The following is a 15,213-nucleotide window of genomic DNA, read 5'->3' as shown; positions in this document are numbered from 1 at the left end:
AACCAAACTAAAAAGCCTAACCAACAAAATCAACTGCATCATACCAACTCGGGACAAAACTTTAGCAGTTATAAGAGTGCAGAGACAAGGAAAATCATAAAGAGAGCTACCTCAATTGAAGTCTCCCAGGTTTTACGATGCAGTCGCAACCAAAAGACATTGCAGCAGTGGGTGATTCAGCAAGGCTCAATTCTCCCACAATGCAGCCAAAGTTTACTTTGCATATGGAGTAACCAGAGAGAAAATAGTTCCAGCTTCCAAACTCCAACTTGTTGAAGGAAACAGGAAGACTAAAGAAGCTAATGACACCAAAAGTAATGGTACAGATTACATACTGACAGCTGTCCATTAACCCACATAATTTATACCAAATCAAAGGGAAAATCGACAATAAAAGACCAAACTCCTTATAACAAAGATTCTAACAGTTCTCTCTAGGGGTAGTTTTTCCTCTTTTGTCTAGGTAGTAGGATTTTGGTAAAGTTACACAAAATAGACAAGGTTGTTGCATCACCAAACAGCAAACGGCCACAGAATATTGTAATAGCCAAACAATAAAAAAAGATAAATGCCTTCAATTATTCTGCTTTGCTTCCTCATGATACTTCTCCAAATCAGCATCAAGATCTTCTTGAGATACCTTTTCACCACGGCCTCTTCCCCGTCCACGTCCACGACCCCTTCTAAAACCACGGCCATTACTGCCGCCACGTGGCCTTCCTAGTGCACCGCCCCTCCCTTGTCCACTGCTCATTAACCACATTGAACACGTTAATCAGGACTGCCATATCATTACCATCAGCAAGACATATGATAATGATACACAAATTCTACAAGAAGTAACATAAATGAAGTGCCACATCCAGAATGCCAAACGAAAAAAGGTATCCAGATTCAGCGAGTGGATTAAGATCACAAAAGGAGCATAGCATAGGCTTAATTCTTGTCCATCTTCCACAAAAATCTACCAAGTCCAAGGTAAGAGACTCCATCCACATGTGGACCATAGGTAATAGTTGCAGCATCACTCATACAATCATACCATCAGATTATAATTCTAAAAAAGGTTTATTTAAGCGCTAGATGCATTTTAGGTATGGTAGTATTTTTAGTGTAAGCTCTCAAACTCACATATGCCACAAAAATTGTTCTGTAATTTCTTTACAGTTAATTCTACATAAAACCATTGCAATAAACAAAAAACTACCTCTTAATTTTCACATATTTCCCAACAAGGTAGTACATAAGCAAAATCATGGACATTTAAAAAAAAAAAAATCATAACCGTCTCCCACTAAATTGACAGCCAGATATTCCTACTTTCAGTTTAAGAAGCTATGAGTAGAATATAATTATTCAAAAATATAAAAAAACATGCATACCAGTACTCTTTATGCCAAAAAGATCATTAGAGCAAAGACAACTGTGTTTTGAATTCTAACCAAAATGCATTTCAAGCATACCCTCAGGAGATGAGAAAAATTTATAATGATAATGAATAAGCAGATGGGTCATGCCAAATAAAGCAAACAAGAAAAAAAAAAAACTTGACATCATATAGGCCATCCCAAGCAAAGCAGACGAGACAAAAACCTGACAACACAAGAACCAATATGCAAAAGAACATTAGAAGAGAGTTATTTGTTAGATCGTGCATACCCTCTGGGAATCCCATTTAAATTTCCAACAGTGCCATTAGCTGCTGGAGCTACAGTAGGTGTCGCAATGTTTGTACCCACAATCTCTATCTTCATTGGTTTCCCATCAAGCTGGACGTTGTTGTACCTCTTGACAGCAGCCACAGCATCTCCTCGTCTGGAGAAGACTACTTCGGCCGTTCCCTAAGAAAAAAGTTTTTATTTTTTATTTTATTAACTACAGCAGAGCAGAAAGAATTCATCAGAAGGACCTAATCATGCCAAAATTGACAAGATACCTTTGATCTCCCACTCCTGTCATAATGGATTGTATAACGTTTCAGGTCGCCAACTTCCGAAAACAGTTCCTGCACATAGTTCAAATAAGTTTTAGAAAAAAGAAAAAAACAAACAACAAACTTTTTTTGAATTAATTTTCTCAAAGGAACGCCATGAATGTATCAGATCATGAGAAAAGAAAGATTCACAGATATTATTGCACATTGAGATGATTTATTTTTTGTGAATATAATGTAATTGATATGGGGAAGAATCTTATCAAAGTATGTAAATAACCTCCTAGGAAGAAATGCATATGCTTCAAGATGCCTTTTCAATTGTAAAAACCAAACAACCAAATGTAATTCCCACTTCTGACAATCTCAAATAAATATATAGAAGAGGGAAGAAAGTCATTGCAATCATGATAAAAGAACATGCACACATTCAATGGCAAATCCATAAAGCCTGTACAACAGAATTAGCGTAAGATAGATCCCAATTCATTAAAAATTAAAAATAGACAAACACTGGCATATAAAAAGATGGACAAACAAGGTAATCTCTCCATTAGGTAAATACCTTAAAGAGATATATCTATAAGGTAAGTGTAATTACTTATCAATCATTGCCAACAAAAACCCACATAAAAGAAGTGTTTTTAAACATGAACCCAAATAAAGAAGAGAAATGAACTTTTATGAAGACCATACAAATATAATTTGGTATTGTTACCACATCCTTGCAAGCAAAACTACGTTACAAACAGTCAACCTAACATGAATGGGGTTGTAATAATGCATATAACCAAAACCGAAAACCATCGGATACTCCAATCCCCAACTTTCAAAGATAACAACATATAACAATATTCGAAACTAGTTACCGCTTACCAAATCTTACAACAACTAAATAAACTGTCAAACAACAACCAACAAAAGTTTTAAAATACGTAATTCAGATTAATCTCCAGATAAACCAAAACACAAACAAACACGCGCATAAAACACTGCTCTTTTTTTAAATTATTTAATACTAAAACATACGCTCAAACACAGTTTCAAGGAGCAAACTTTAGAACCAAATAACAATATTGGAAGGTGGTTTCGGAAAGTAGTAACTAAAAAATCTTACAGCTAAACAAACTGTCAAAACACAACCAACAACTGAATTACACAACGTAATTCAGATAAATCACAAGATAAGCCAAAACACACAAACTATACACACATAAAAACAGTGACTAACAGTTTCAGGGAGCAAACTTAAGGACCAAAATTACCTTAATGTCCTCGTTGGAAACACCGTAATCAAGGTTTGAGATGTAGAGCTTGGTACCGGTCTCAATAGCAGAGGCTCGCCCCAAATTCTCTTCCAGAAACAAATCGTGCTGCCACGTCGACTCTGGAGCCTATAATTAAACCCCAAACAAACAAAAAAAATCAACTTTGAGATCAATCTTGTAGCAAAGTTATTTAAAAATCAAAACTTTATAGAGAGAGAGAGAGAGGGAAACAGATCGGAGGACTGTTTTTTATTGTTTATACCTTAGGAGTAGAATAGGGTCCCGTACGGTTGGCGGAGCGGTTGGACAAGCGGCGAGCGGGTCCGGGTCCGGAGGAAGGTCGGGCGCGGCCTCGGTTGGAGGATCCGGAAGATTGCTTGTTGGTCTTGATGATGTCGTCTAAGGCCATATCTAAAGCGGTAGTCATGTTTGTAGAGAGAAAGAGAGAGAGATTCAGATCTGAGAGATTTGGATGGGAATGAAAGAGGAGTCGAATGAAGATTTGGAATAGATAGACAGGGGGGGACGCACGCAGACAGACAGAGAAGGAAGCTTCTTTCACGCGGTTTTATTGCTATTACTATCTACTACTTTAGGGCATTGCCTTCCATTACACTTTGCATTGTTATCAAAGATTCTAGATATTTTAGCATCAAGGTGTCGTGGTGTAGTTGGTTATCACGTCAGTCTAACACACTGAAGGTCTCCGGTTCGAACCCGGGCGACGCCATTTCTTTTTTCTCTTTTTTTATATCATTTCTTGGTTTTTGGTGGAGGCGCACTAAATTGCATTTTTGAGATTATTATTTAGCGAGAAAAATAATTGATAATATAATAATCAATAAAGTAATGATAAATTGTTTCACTAACAAAAGTTTGTAAGCCTTATATAAATATCCTTAACATCATTCAACATCACCTTTTTTTTTTTTTAATCTCATTCAACATTGCTTGTTATTCTTCTCCCAAGAAACAATTTTGGTATCATGAATTAATGGACTTGACCTTGTAAAGCAATTAATTAAGTGGTTGAAACCTATGAATAACAAGTATCAAGTTTAATGATATTAACGCTCTGTTTGTTTTGCTGAAAAACTTTCTGTAAAGATAGTTTTTCACATTTTTCAGTGTTTGGTAGCACACAAAAAAACTAGTCAACGGAAAACTATCTATAGTCAATGGAAAATCTTAATAAAAATAAGGCTTGTTTTTTATAGTTTGTTTTCCAAAAAAAATTTTTGGAAAACAATCTCTATCTCACAGTACACTCTCTCACTCTCACTCTTTCTCTTTTCCCTTTTCTTTTTCTTTCCTCACACCCTCACTATCACTCACTCTGGTCTCTCCTCTTCCATAGATCTCTCTCCCTCACTCTCTCTCCATATTTCTCTTCCCCTTTATAATACAGTTCTTTGAGTAGATTTTTTTTCCTTCATTGCTCAGTAATTATTTCATTCCTCTCTACCAACTTGCAAAAGAGAACATATTTGCAGCGGTAATTATTCATTCCTTTCTACCAAAATCTCAATTATTTACTTTGAATTTCACACTTGATTTTATTTTTTTCTCTAAGAAACTTTTGGTTTGATGGATTCCATGTATAAGTTTTTTTTTTGCACATAAAAGTGCTAAAAAATATATATAAAAAATAAATAAGAAGAAAGAATGAATGAATGAAGTAAAAGACGAAAATTTTAAACATAGTGCCTATATAGCTCTAAATTACTTTTACATAGCATAATCTTTTTTGTTGATAGATACATTATGCAGATATTATGTAGTGATGATATATTATATAGATACATTATATAAATACATATTTTGAGTAATATTAAAGACTTTTGGTTGACCATAGTAGACAATTAGTGTACTAGCAAAAAGAGTAGACAATGAAAAGTTATTGTTATTTTGTACTTATTAAAGATGTATTCTCCTGTCAATTTTATGTATATAGACAAATGGTTAATATATATATATATATATATATATATATATATATATATAAATGTGTGTGTGTGTGGGGGGGGGGGGGACGTTCTTGTCCATATATATAAGTAAAATGAGTGGTAGAGATCATGAAAATTTGACAACTAATTTTTATTGTATCTATTGTCAAAATTTTAGTATGAAAACCAAATTCATCCTTGGTTTTTTTTTTAATATTGATTACATTAGTTAGTTTACATAATACGCATGTTTTAAATTACACAAGAAATATAAAAAATAAAAATAAAAATAAAAATTTGCATACCAAACACCAGAAAACATTCTCAAGCTCATTTTCAAGGTCGTTACCAAACACTGGAATATGATATAGTTTTCTAGAAAATGCTCTTTGAAAAATGAACCATTTTCCAGAAAATGTTGATGCTGAAACAAACAGAGCGTAAGTCAAGTATCTAAAACGAGTATCAAGTTTAATGATATATTGGTTTCTCTAAAAAAAAAAAAAAAGTTTAATGATATATTGAGTCATCAACTTGAATAGGTTGTTTATTTGAAATTTTTGATTGGTATGCGTTCAATGAAAATAGTATTATACTAGTCAAAAACTTATGCAACACATGAAAAAGTTTGGCATAATTTTTTTTTCTTTTTTTTGTCTAGATACAAAATTTGATCATTATATTAGTTATTACAATAATTTTTGTTTGTTACAATAACTTAGATGGTTATACTTGGGCCTTATGGAATGCTTAAAACAAGTAAATCAGATTGAAGAGAGCGGTTCGGCCCAACTATAGTGTGGACCAGCTTGCTCAACTTTATAGCGATTAATTGGCGAAGTTCAATTCTGTCCAGCTTCCCCAACAAACCCGACCACTTAAGCCTTGGGTTTCATGGAAACCACTACATTCAGAGTTTGTACGTGCAAGTTAGATTTGAACTTATATAGAGGGATAAAATAAGTTATCTAACAGTATATCTACATGAAAAAGCTTTTAAGTGACAAATATGCTAGCTTTGACATGTGTTGAGGTCTAAAATGTATACAGAAAGCATGGTAAAAGGCCCAAGGAGGCGGTACATTGGGCCAATCCATGGGAAATAAAAAAAAAATGGAAAGGAAGAGAAAGATTGGGGCTACAAAGGAAAGAGGGATGATGGACCTGAGGCCCAAAAGGGAACAAGGAGCCCATAGGAAAACAGAAAGGGGAAAGAAAAGAATTCAGCCCGCCAAGACCAGAGAAAGAAAAGGAGCTAGGGAAGGACACCAGGGGGATTGCTTGGGACATTTGGATGTACAGCATGGCTAAAGAAGGATTAAGACAGTTCAGAAGGTCCCAGAAACAAGAAACAGATGGGCCTTCTTCTCGAAGCGACCAGTAATACAACGCAAGGCCTGAAGATCTTGAAAGCAATGACTCAGGGGTAGGAAGTCGGTGTCTCGGGAACCCGAAATAAGAAACCCACGAAAGGAAATGGTTAGGGAAACCTTCGGTTTTCCTAGAAGAAGACTTCACTTACTGGGAAAAATGATAAAAGGAAGGGGCGGCTAAAAGGGGTTGAGCCTGAAAAGAGAAGACAGACAAAAAAGGGACTTGGAAGGCAAAAGTGTCTCAGAGTAGAAAGTCAGCAGGACACTTTCAAAGAAAAAACATCAAAAGAAGGAAGCTATGGAAAATAAGGAATGGAGCAGTCGTAAGAAGAGCTGAGATGAACAGGGGGCTCTAGTACCAAGGGGGCCAAGTGGGAAGAATCAATGGTACCCCGAAACCCTAATGTGACACTATAAAAGGGGGAGAGCAGCCAACGTTAAGGGACATTCAGCAGTAAGAAAATCATATAGAATCATTGAGAGAAAACTCTGTAAAACTCAAGGAAAACAGGGGAATATCTCCCGATATCCCAGAAACAGCCACTACAGTACATACTTGGATTCAAAAGGATTCAAACTTTGCAAGTCTTAGAGGCTTAAATAGTCATCTAAGTCTGTAATTTTTTAGCTTATTTGGACCTTGTATTATGTCTTAGTGATCGCATTTGTAATCCATAACTAAGAAAAATTAATGGATTAGTTCCTATTGATTTGAGGATCCCAAACAATTACTCTGCCTTTTATTATTATAATCTTGTCTTCCTTTACTGTTTTCTTGTTGCTCAATACATATTCTCGCTTGTTAGTGTGTACGTATTGTAGGAGTTTTGCCCTGTGCACCACTTGGTTTTGTAAACAGCTCATTTAACTGCGGTAAACCAAGCCCAGTCCCTTCAAACTACAATAAGAGGGCTTGGTGTCCTTGCTTAAACTTGGGCCTGGACATCGTCAAAAAAATTGACTCTCACAACATGACACATGAAAAAGAAGAAGAAAGTGATAGCAAGAACGTAAAAAAGACACAAGATGTACGTGGAAAACTCTAGGAATGGGATGTAAAGCCACAATCTGAGCAAGAATGGAATATTCTTGTTTTGCTCAGCTTGTATTATGTGTAAAAGAGGTCACTCTTGTACAATAAGGGTGTTCTTCCTTTAATAGAAACTTTGTCTTATACCTTCCTATCTTATTAACTTTCTACTTTCTTCTACAAATATCTACTTGGGTTCTTGCCCTAAAAATACAGCTGCATGTTCCTCTTATAATCTGAGGAATATGGCTGACTACAAAGACAGGTATCAAGTCATCATTTCTCTATTTAGATCTTTCCACAACTGTGATATTATTCGTTGAGTAAAGGATAGAAATTGCGCCAACGTAGCACTGAGACTCGTGGGTTTAACTTTGTCACTGCTTGGGAAACCAGTCCTGGACATTAAGAAGGACATCAGGAGTGTTGTGAATCGTACACTTGTCCCTAAAGTGGTCCAACATGCATTCAACCAATAAGAGGTGTCCTCATAGCTTCTGACCTTAGAAAGTCACTATCTCCCTTTTTGTGATTGCTTGAGTACCATATCAAATGCATCTTACTTCCTTTCTAAGGCAGTCACGCCTTTGGCACACACCAAGAATAGGATCCTTTAGCCAACACTTCCTCTTCTTTTGCTCACAACCATTCCACGTGTGAGGTCCATATCCCACTACAAATGCATTCTCTCATGCCTTAGTGGTGTTATGTATAGGGTTTTATAAGATTAATTTTGATGGCGCTCTATTACAGGGGGAGAATAAGTCCGGCGTTGGAGTGGTCATCTGTAACTCCTAAGGTCTAGTCATTGCTTCACTATCCCAACAAATTCCACAAAGCTTCCAAGCCATGGAGATTGAGGTCATCGTTGCTAGTTGTGCTCTTGAGTTTGGTTTAGAAATTGGGATTGCTCAAGCTATATTGGAAGGTGACTCGATGGTGATTATGAATGCTCTAGAGGATGATGAGTTGTCTTTAGCTTCCTTTGCTCTTTTGATTCAAGATGCCAAGGTGTTCTCTAGGTCTTTTACTCAATTACTATACTCGCATACTAGGAGAGAAGGTAATAATCTTGCCTATAGTCTGGCTAGGCATTTTATTAATGTCTCAGATTGTGCTGTATGGATGGAGGATGTTCCACCACTTTTGCATTCTGTTTTTTAGGCTGACATAGTTGGTTCTTTTTAATAAAGTCTTTATTATTTTTTCTCCAAAAAAAAAAATTCAAGGAAAGTGGTGATAACACCTTTAAACCACAAAGTTCTTTTTTAATGAGTTTATCCCTACAAATCTTCAAAACGTTACTTGGAGTACAAGCAATTATGGTTCGTGCAAACGAGGAGTTCATGAAGAAAATACACATAGTTAGATTCCAAAAGTTTTGACAATGTTGTAGTAGGAAGGCAAGCAAGGCATTTACAAATGTAACAATAGTGAGTCTAGTAGTATAAAGGTTTTGTAAGTAAATTGTTGCAATTACTCTTTTGTAGTGGATATTATGTCGGATCTCAAGAGTGGATTTTCCATTGAACAATTTTTTCATTGGTTTTCTACTTCATTTTATCAAATTGGTGTGTATTTTTATTTGTTTATATTTCATTATTGTTATTGACTTATTCGTCTTTTTGGTATTTGATAATTGATACTGGCATATAACATATAAGTGTTTGTGTGTTGATTAATAAATAAATTGTGTAATTGAACAATTAATTCAATTATTCCACTACATAAATATTTAAGGTCAAATAAAAATTTTCAATTGGTATCAAAGTATTGAGAGGACATTGGGGTCCAAAACAGTTGCTTCATATTTACAAATTACAAGTCTGCAGTGTTAGAGCATCCCCATTCGAAAATTGTATCATGTCTTATTTTACTATCTCAAAAGGTTATTTTATCAATTATACCATACCATTTTACAATGCTCCCAACATCTCAAATTATATTTTACAATACCACACATTAAAATAATATAAATTATACAATAAAATAATAAACAAACTATATCTCTTTCCTTTCTAAATTCTGTCTCTCTGTTACTCTCTCAACCACAACACCACACAGCAACCATCCTCTCAACCACACCACCTCCAGACATCTACCACCGTGACCCCAAACCCACCACAATCCCAACAAATACCAACCCACAAGCCAACCACAAACCCATTAAAATATAACCAAACAAAACATGGTGTCACTCTCTCTGAGCAAAATCAAAACCTAGTCTCGCCATTCAACCAAAATCAATAGCAAAATCCAAGCTCAAAATTCATAGCAAAATCGAAACCCAATCCACCGATCTCCGCCATGCCAATCTTGCCACCCACCAATCTCCACCACGCCGATCTCCACCGTTGTACGACCCACTCGTCAAAACCCACACCGATCTTGACCCATCGATCAAAATCCATGTCGATCTCGACCCACTCGATCCATGCCACGACCCAACCTAGCTCTGGTGTCAAGCGTTTTTTTTTTTTTTGTTGATAATCTGGTGTTAAGCTTTGAACACAAGAGAGAGAGATGTGAGAGAGTGGGAGAACTCCGAGGATTGATTTATCAAAAGAGAGAGAGAGCGAGGAAAGATGAGGAATAAAAAAGTATTATCTACTTTTACAACTGTGCTACAGTACCATCACAAATTTGTGATGGTAATGTAGCACAATTGTAAATTTTTTTGGTTTACAAATTTGAATGTTGGGTGGTTTTTGGGCTTTAATACTAAACCATCCCTACATATCCCATTTGGCAATCCCAATGGGAATGCTCTTAAAAGTTTTGCGGCTAAGTGACATTATCTGGTCTCTCCTAAAAGGAGAACCTAACTTCAAAATTTCCCTCCATTTATTTTAAGTGATGAAAAAGAAAAAGAAAAAACAGACACATCTGCAGTAGTTCACATGATAAAGTACAACAATAGATTTTGTTATAAAAAACAATAGAATACATATAAATTAAGACATTTACGAAGGAAAACATAATTTTGCATCTCATACAAAATAAGCAGCGGAAAATTAATGGATCTACTTTATTTATGTGAGATAACATGAAATATCTAAATTTTATAAACAAAGAATAGAAAAACGTACCTTGATGTAGTGAAATTCAAAATAAAAGAAAATTGAACTTGGGAAGACCTTCAATCATTATCTCAGTTCAATATATGCTTAAGGTTTGTGGTCTCTTAATTAGTTTTGTACACACTTTTTTTTTTCACAGAAAAAACTTGTGTTCTATTTCAAAAATTATTTTCTTTTGTTTCACTTGTATGTACTAATAGCCATCTTAGTAATTATTTTATTTAATAACTCTTATTAAATAATTAACTGATTATTTAATTAGGTTGAACTTTTGGACCAGTCTAATTGGGCTACAGTGTGTGACTTGAGATGAGACCAAAGGGGCAAATAAAGTTCTAACTTCAATGGGTTTCGGCATTATCTGTCAACTCTTGACAAGTCCAAAATTATCATTAATCATATTTAATATCACTATATAAATATAATTGCACTCTAGGCTTTATTAATAAAATTAAATCCCAAGGCATTTTTTTTAGAAAGAAATCCCAAGACTTTATTATCTAAACAATTGACATCTTCATGAAAATATTCATAGTAACACAAAGTCAAAATATATAACTGTCATTTTGAAAATTACTACTTCTTAATCCTTGAGTATCCGGTTTAATCCTTTAAGTTATTCATATATTTATTAAATCAAATTTTATAAAATATAAACATTAGTAACTCTTTACTAAAGTGGTTAGGCCTAACACTCTTAATAACTAAACCTATTAATTAAATTTATCTCAAGACAATATTTTATATCTCTATAAAGAGACTATGAATTCTATCTTGAGAATATGCGTTCCTTCAACACTATATGTGGTTGTCCAACATACTGAGGTTTTGACCGTTAAATTAGATCTCACTCTTAATATATCAAAGCAGCATACATTTCATAATCGTGTTCACTATTTTTTTAGGATTGAGAGTTTATGTAAATGAAAGTCATGAGATTTATTAATCAATTGACAATCTTTAATAAAATAATTAATCTCACAACAATTCAGTTCAATATGTTTTACACACTTAAAACACATCAACATATATCAACTAGAAGTCTCCACTTCTATGATAAAGACAAACCATATTAGTTGACAGATGAAATGCTCAATTTCATCATTGATTAAGAATTAAGATTTTGAGTTTACAACACCAATCCTAATTTCCTAACACTTTATTCTTTCACCATGTATGGCAACGCTAATTGAAATGATCTTTATTCATCCCATGAAAAGGGAAACTCCACATCTTTTTAAAGTCGGCATAATTCATATCTTTTTAACGAGGAGATTCACCCCATGTTCAGGCTCTACAAGCAAACCATATCGAGGCGAGTGGCGATAATTAGGAGAAATTTCGAGACTAAATTTGGATACGACCATAGCAAACAAGACCTTCAGTTCTGTTATGGCTAAGTTTTGGCCAGGACACACACGAGCACCAACACCAAATGGTATATAGGCTTGTGGAGACTTGCATGCCCCAGAAACTCCATTAGCAAACCTTTCGGGATTGAAATTGTCTGCATCAGGTCCCCATAGTTCAGGATCTCGATGCAATGCCAACATCCATATCCAAATATTAACACCCTTTGGAACACATGTATCACCAAGTTTCAAATCTTGCAAGGCCTGCCTTGACACAAAAGCAACTCCTGGGTAAAGTCGCAATATCTCTTGAATCACCATTCTTAACTGCACAAAACCAACAATAATTTTGGCTTAAATAAGGATCAATGTGTTACATACCAAGCCCACGCCAAGAGCCTTATAGCTCAGTGTCATTACTTGATTTCATAGAGAGAACTTTATTTCAAATTCGCAACCCCACTTATTGCAAAATAAATAAAATAATATGTGCAACATACCACTTTCATTTTGCCAAGTATATTGGCATCCGGGGGTTTATCCCCACAAACTTCTTGAACCTCAGAGCGAACGCGGGCTTGCCACTCAGGATGCGAGGCCAATAGCATTAAACCCCATATTGCAACAACGGCATTAACTTCAGAGGCTGCAATGTATACGTCCTTGCAGTTGTCAACTATAAATTGGTCAGCTGTGGATGGCCCAAGCTCACCATTCATGGAACCCTCCATAAGTGTATGCAACATGTTCTCCGAAGTAGTTGCTTTATGTTTCTTCACTATATCTATAATTATTGCATAAATCTCTTTTTCTAATCCCCATACCACTTTATTCTTCTTAGTGGGAAGAAACCTGATCCAAAGGATATGAGAATTTTCAATAATGTCACATTTATACGCTATTAGATACAATAAACAAAATCTCAATAATGAAAGAGAAATGATATGTCCACAACATTTTCACAATATTTTTACAACAAATTTTATGTGGCAAATTGTTACTGATTGTTATTGTTGGGACAAAAAAGTAATCTTCGTATTAGGTTTAAATTTGAACTAATAACAACTAACCACCTGTGATTTGTTGTAAAAATGTTGTGGATGTAGCATCTCTCATAATGAAATGGAGGCAATTCTTGTTCGACTATAATAAATTTCACAAGTGGGGCCATTTGTCCATTCAAATTTAATAGACACAAACTCTTTTTTATATATGTTAGAAAACACTAGTATACCAATGGAATTTAGGATTCTCTCCATTTTTAAATGGATATTTTTCATAGGATAAAGTTTAGCTACAAAATTGGTTGTAACCTAAGACTACAACCATACTTAATAAAATAAAAATTACTACATATTTTAAAAATCTAACCGTTGAATTACATGTTCTTTATGCTCTTAATACACATGTCAAATTTTGTGTCAATCGGAGATTATTTACTATATGATCTATAAGCTTATATTTTATACATAATTTTAAACTACAAAAACTTGCAATCTAAACAATTTATTGATGACATAGTTATTGATCTTTAATTTTCTAGAAATTTTGCAAGCATTGAGGATATAAGAAGAAGATATAATCTAATGGTGATTTGTCAAAATTCACCTCTAATAAAAAGATATTAAGTAAGATTGTAGTTTTAGGCTATAACTAATTTTGTAACTAAATTTTGTTCTTTTTCATATGGCAAAAAACTCATTTTCATCCCTACATTTTCACGCAATTCCCACTTTGGTCTCTATTTTTTATTTTCACTGCTTTTAGTCTCTAAAATCAAAAAAACGATCTCATTTTTGTCTCTACCGTCAGTGCCTTAACGGCAAAATCCTAGGTAGCAGGCAGAACACTCTATTAGCTGACGTAGCGATGATGTAGCGATTAAAATATTATTAAAAAATATTATTTGGCATTTTTATATGCCACGTCAGCATTTTAATTATTTTTTTAAAAGCCACATCAGAACACTTAAAAAAAATTAATTTAAAGAAAAATCTTAAATCTAATTAATTTAAAATTTTCTTTTCTTAATATTCATGTTCTTCAACCCAAACCCAAGAACAACAACAGCAAGACACACCCATCACTCGCTTCCAACGCTACCTTCAAATCAACACAGCCCACCCAAACCCAGACTTCTCCTCCGCCATTTCCTTCCTCAAAACCCAAGCTGAAGCTCTCAACCTCCAAGTCCAAACTCTTCACTTCACTCCAAACAAGGACAAACCCATCCTCCTCCTCACATGGCTTGGCTCCAACCCTTCTCTCCCTTCTCTCCTCTTCAACTCCCACCTCGACTCCATCCCCGTCGAGCCTTCCAAATGGTCCCAACCTTCTTTCTCCGCCATCCGATCTTCCAACAGTCACATCTATGCATGTGGGGCCCAAGACGACAAGTGCATCGCTATCCAATACCTCGAGGCCATTCGTAACCTCAAAGCCAAACACTTCTCTCCAATCCGCACCATACATGTGTCCTATGTTCCTGACGAGGAGATTGGTGGGTCTGATGGAGCTGCCAAGTTCGTTAGGTCCAAGGAGTTCGAGGATTTGAATGTTGGGTTTGCTTTGGACGAGGGGCAGGCTTCACCCGGTGATGAGTTTAGGGTTTTCAACGCGGATAGGACGCCGTGGAATGTGCTAAATACCCAGTGGCGGTGGCGTTACTCACCATTCCCCGACCCAGATCCTCAAAAACTTCAACGAAATTCGCTTCCTTCGAATCGAGCTTCCCAGCGGCGAATTGGGTATCAAGGATGGGGTTTTGATTTTTTGAGAGGATGTTGAGTTTTTTGATTTTATGGGTTTTTTGTGTGTTTGTTTCCCAAGAAAATTTATGGGTTTATGGGTTTGCTAGAGATTGGGTTAGTTACTATGTTTATGGGTTTGTTTCTTGGATTTATTTTTTGTTTTTCTGGATTTGATGGAGATTGGGTTTGGTTGCTGGATTTGGATTTGGGGTTTGGTTGCTGGGTTTGTTTGTGTTGTTCTGATATGGGTTTGAGTTCTTGGTTGCTGGGTTTGGTCTGTGAAGAACACGAAGAGCAAGTTGAAAAAAATGAAAGAGTAGTAGATGAAAGAGCAGCGGCATGGTTGAATTTGATGATGAAGAAGTGTGTTAGATCTGTGTGTTTAGAATTTAGCTACCTTTTTTTTTCTTCTTTAATTACTTTTGTGTTCTTCAATCAGATTAACAAATAATTGAATAAGATCAAACGATTCTAAAATCCA

The 15,213-nt window shown here is 35.2% G+C and overlaps 1 protein-coding gene and 1 non-coding gene across 2 annotated transcripts; one reads left to right on the top strand and one right to left on the bottom strand.

Annotated features, from left to right (window-relative positions):
• Positions 1-303: 303 nt before the first annotated feature.
• LOC142606698 (THO complex subunit 4A) lies at positions 304-3,741 on the bottom strand. The gene is made up of 5 exons (XM_075778033.1): positions 3,464-3,741; positions 3,199-3,327; positions 1,937-2,005; positions 1,660-1,841; positions 304-746 (listed from the first exon to the last, which is right to left on the bottom strand). The coding sequence occupies exons 1-5, from the start codon at positions 3,626-3,628 to the stop codon at positions 575-577; spliced, it is 717 nt and encodes a 238-aa protein (XP_075634148.1). The 5' UTR covers positions 3,629-3,741; the 3' UTR covers positions 304-574.
• A 116-nt stretch (positions 3,742-3,857) lies between these two features.
• Positions 3,858-3,931, top strand: TRNAV-AAC (transfer RNA valine (anticodon AAC)). The gene has a single exon. It is a non-coding gene; the product is annotated as a tRNA-Val (tRNA).
• Positions 3,932-15,213: the final 11,282 nt, after the last annotated feature.

Source organism: Castanea sativa, chromosome 8 (assembly GCF_040712315.1).
Source record: "Castanea sativa cultivar Marrone di Chiusa Pesio chromosome 8, ASM4071231v1".
In the NCBI taxonomy this organism is placed as follows: Eukaryota; Viridiplantae; Streptophyta; class Magnoliopsida; order Fagales; family Fagaceae; genus Castanea; species Castanea sativa.
This window is presented reverse-complemented; position numbering and strand designations above follow the sequence as displayed.